This window comes from Cebidichthys violaceus, unplaced genomic scaffold (assembly GCF_023349555.1).
Source record: "Cebidichthys violaceus isolate CVI_PGR_0920_01 unplaced genomic scaffold, fCebVio1.0.p SCAF_2, whole genome shotgun sequence".
Lineage (NCBI taxonomy): Eukaryota > Metazoa > Chordata > Actinopteri > Perciformes > Stichaeidae > Cebidichthys > Cebidichthys violaceus.
Window position 1 is genome coordinate 13,648,045 of NW_027176372.1, and position 2,903 is coordinate 13,650,947.

At 44.1% G+C, this 2,903-nt stretch overlaps 1 protein-coding gene across 2 annotated transcripts in view; it reads right to left on the reverse strand.

Moving 5' to 3' along the window:
- Positions 1-2,020, reverse strand: part of prps1b (phosphoribosyl pyrophosphate synthetase 1B) — a 3,763-nt gene extending 1,743 nt beyond the window's left edge. The window contains exons 1-4 of one of the 2 annotated variants that reach the window (XM_068714555.1): positions 1,697-2,020; positions 1,125-1,308; positions 387-485; positions 53-177 (exon numbers count right to left, since the gene is read on the reverse strand). In XM_068714555.1, coding sequence (XP_068570656.1) covers positions 53-177; positions 387-485; positions 1,125-1,308; positions 1,697-1,818 — 530 coding nt within the window. In that variant the 5' untranslated portion in view covers positions 1,819-2,020. Of the gene's footprint in view, positions 1-52; positions 178-386; positions 486-1,118; positions 1,309-1,696 lie in introns of both variants that reach the window. The other variant, XM_068714554.1, reaches the window with a different exon arrangement.
- Positions 2,021-2,903: the final 883 nt, after the last annotated feature.

Genomic DNA, 2,903 nt, shown 5'->3' on the forward strand with positions numbered 1-2,903 from the left:
GGAGATGCTCAAGGGTAGAACACCTACAGTATGGCAAGTGTTACTGGCATACCTCTTGGCTCCTCCTGCATCTGGCGAAACAATGGTACAGTTTTTCCATTCAGGGATGTTCTCTTTGATCCATTTCAGCACAGCTGGCTCTGCATATAAATTATCCACAGGAATATCAAAGAACCCCTGGAAAGAGAGACATATGGACCGGGGTTACAGGAGCTGAACATGTACAACATAAGGCTCCTATCTCTCATTATACTCTGTTGACAATATAAACCAGGCTACTGAAGTCACGTTTCTAATGCAGGTACACATATCACCCAAAGGACAGATTAATGGCAGGATACTGAATAGGGTGCACTTCTGTTTAGGTCTGCTTTTGTGCTACTCACCTGTATCTGTGAGGCGTGCAAGTCCATGGTAATAATATGGTCGGCGCCCGATACTGACAGCATGTTGGCCACCAACTTGGCAGAGATGGGAGCGCGGCTCTGCAATGAAAATAGATCTCTTCAGTCACATGGAATAAGTGAACTGGCAAGCATGGCTTGTTTCTAAAAATAACACTCAACTGAGAGCTTAGCCATTCAGTAAAATGATGGCAGTTCAATATTACAATCTTTTAGATGCTAGACCTCAAATTAGTTATCGATACTCTCAATGCATAAAATATCACCGGTATGTACAGCTAAACACAGGAAGTATTCTGTTCAGGCAAATAAGTTATAAATAAATGTTTGGCCCAACTGCATTATGGCTTTTAATAAAGGAAAAACACTAACTGCAATATAACAAACTCATGAAAATCCTGGATGATTTTTGGTCTTGCATGACAAGAGTAAATAAACATTGTGATTTGGTAGTTAAAAACATTCCATTCATGCAATATCATTAAAATGTTGGCATGAGATTAAATAACAGGCAAACAGCAACAAGCCAAGAACATAAGAAATGGGAAGTGCAGTTGATTCAGCAAAGCACACAGAACAAGAACAAGGAAAAACAAAAAAGGAAAAGCAAAACTGCCTTGTCAAGCGGTTACTGATGGGCATGGCTGCAGGCTTCTTGTCATGATGCTGGATGGCAAATGGCATGACAGAAGTAATTAGACAGATATCCCTCACCCCCACCTTGTCCTTCTTGTCTTGCCGGGCATACGGAAAGCAGGGGATCACGGCCGAGACCCTGGAGGCAGAGGCAATCTTGCAGGCGTTGATCATGATCAGCAGCTCCATCAAATTGTCATTGATCTCCCCACAGCCACTCTGCACGATGTAGACATCCTCCCCACGAACGCTCTCTCCTATCTCCACACTGCCAGAGGAGAGAGGCGACAAGACAAACGGCACTTAGAGCCATGGGGTGAACACACCGTGGCAGGAAAAGATGAGACAGAGCAAACAATGGCGTGTGATCTTAAACATGGGGTAGGGTTGGGGAAAAGAGCATCATGCTGAGCCTCAATATTATAATTGCAGTTCACTAAAATGGACTGAGGTGGCTTTCTTAGCATTCTGTGCAACAAAGCCACTTCAGTGGCCATGCGTGGACTACAAGTTCCTAACAACACTGCGCGGCAATTTCACCATGACACCACGTTTCTAATTAAATAACGTTACATATGGCTAGGCTACAGCATTTGCGCAGCGTTACCTCTAAATATAAGCGTCTATACAAGTAGCAACAACTGCATACAACTCACCATGTTTCTTGGTTGCTAAATTTCTTCGTAACGACCTTCCCTAGCTCGAGACCCAGGCGGTCTGCTATTTTCTGCGACAGGTCCGGATGTGAGCTACCGCTGAATATTTTGATATTCGGCATTTTGTTGCGTCGTTCAGTCCGAGCAGGCAGCGGGCAGCTGTCGAGTCAGAGGGAGCGACGGGTCCAAGACAAACAACTGGGAATTGGTAAACAGTGGATGAGCAACTCTTATCGAGCAGTAGACTGTTCCCTACCTATCCACCATTATGTCCCACACATCACGCGTGTGGCTCTTCCTCTCGGAGTGGCGCGCACGCTTTCCTTTTACGTTCTGCCGCGATGACGTCATTCCGGGCAGAGGAGCCAAGAACAGGGGCACGTGACCGTGCGAGCGAGATACATCCATGGATCCATAGTCTTCTTCACCTTTGTAAGCTTACCTAAACGTGCTAATGCAATTTATTAGCGCAAAGTGAGTTAACGCCAAAACATTGTTGTGCAGATAAACCAAGTTTTAACGGCCCCGTGTCCTGGAGTTGTACTTGTTATTGCCACAAATTGGTAGTATATTTTCTAAATTGTTTCATAACAAACACGGTTATTGGCGTTAAGGTAACGTGAGTGTTTGTAAACCGCGGAAGTGTCTTCTCTAAGCCTCAATAAAACTCACAGCAGACATTTTGACATGTTTATATTTAATGGCATTAACTATGGCAGCATCCCACTTCGGTCCTGGTATTGTGCATACTGGCTCACTAGAAATGCTTCCTAGGAAACTCAATGGAACTGAGCCATCGTTAATGTTATCAGTTTCACGTGTGCATTTCCTCCAAACTGTGAAAAATGTCTATAGATTGTGAATCTGTTGGAAATACGGACTTCTATATTCACCACCTTTACTGATACATGGAAGGCACTGCAGTGAATATGTAGACCAATGTGCCACATGTGTTGGATAGAGTTCTATTTAGTCTGTCTAGATTCAGAGGTAACACAACATTCCCCTTGTGTTGTCATTAAAGCTAAATCTAACTGTCATTTTGGCAGTGATCTCTGGCGTGTGCCTAGCTGGCACTTCCTTTTAAGACCTCAGCGACAACATGGGACTTCAACAAATGTGCTTCACCAAAATGCAGAAGTGGTAAGTAGGCCTACACACACTTTCACAGCATTCTGACCTTTTAAAGTAGGAAAATCACAGGTGG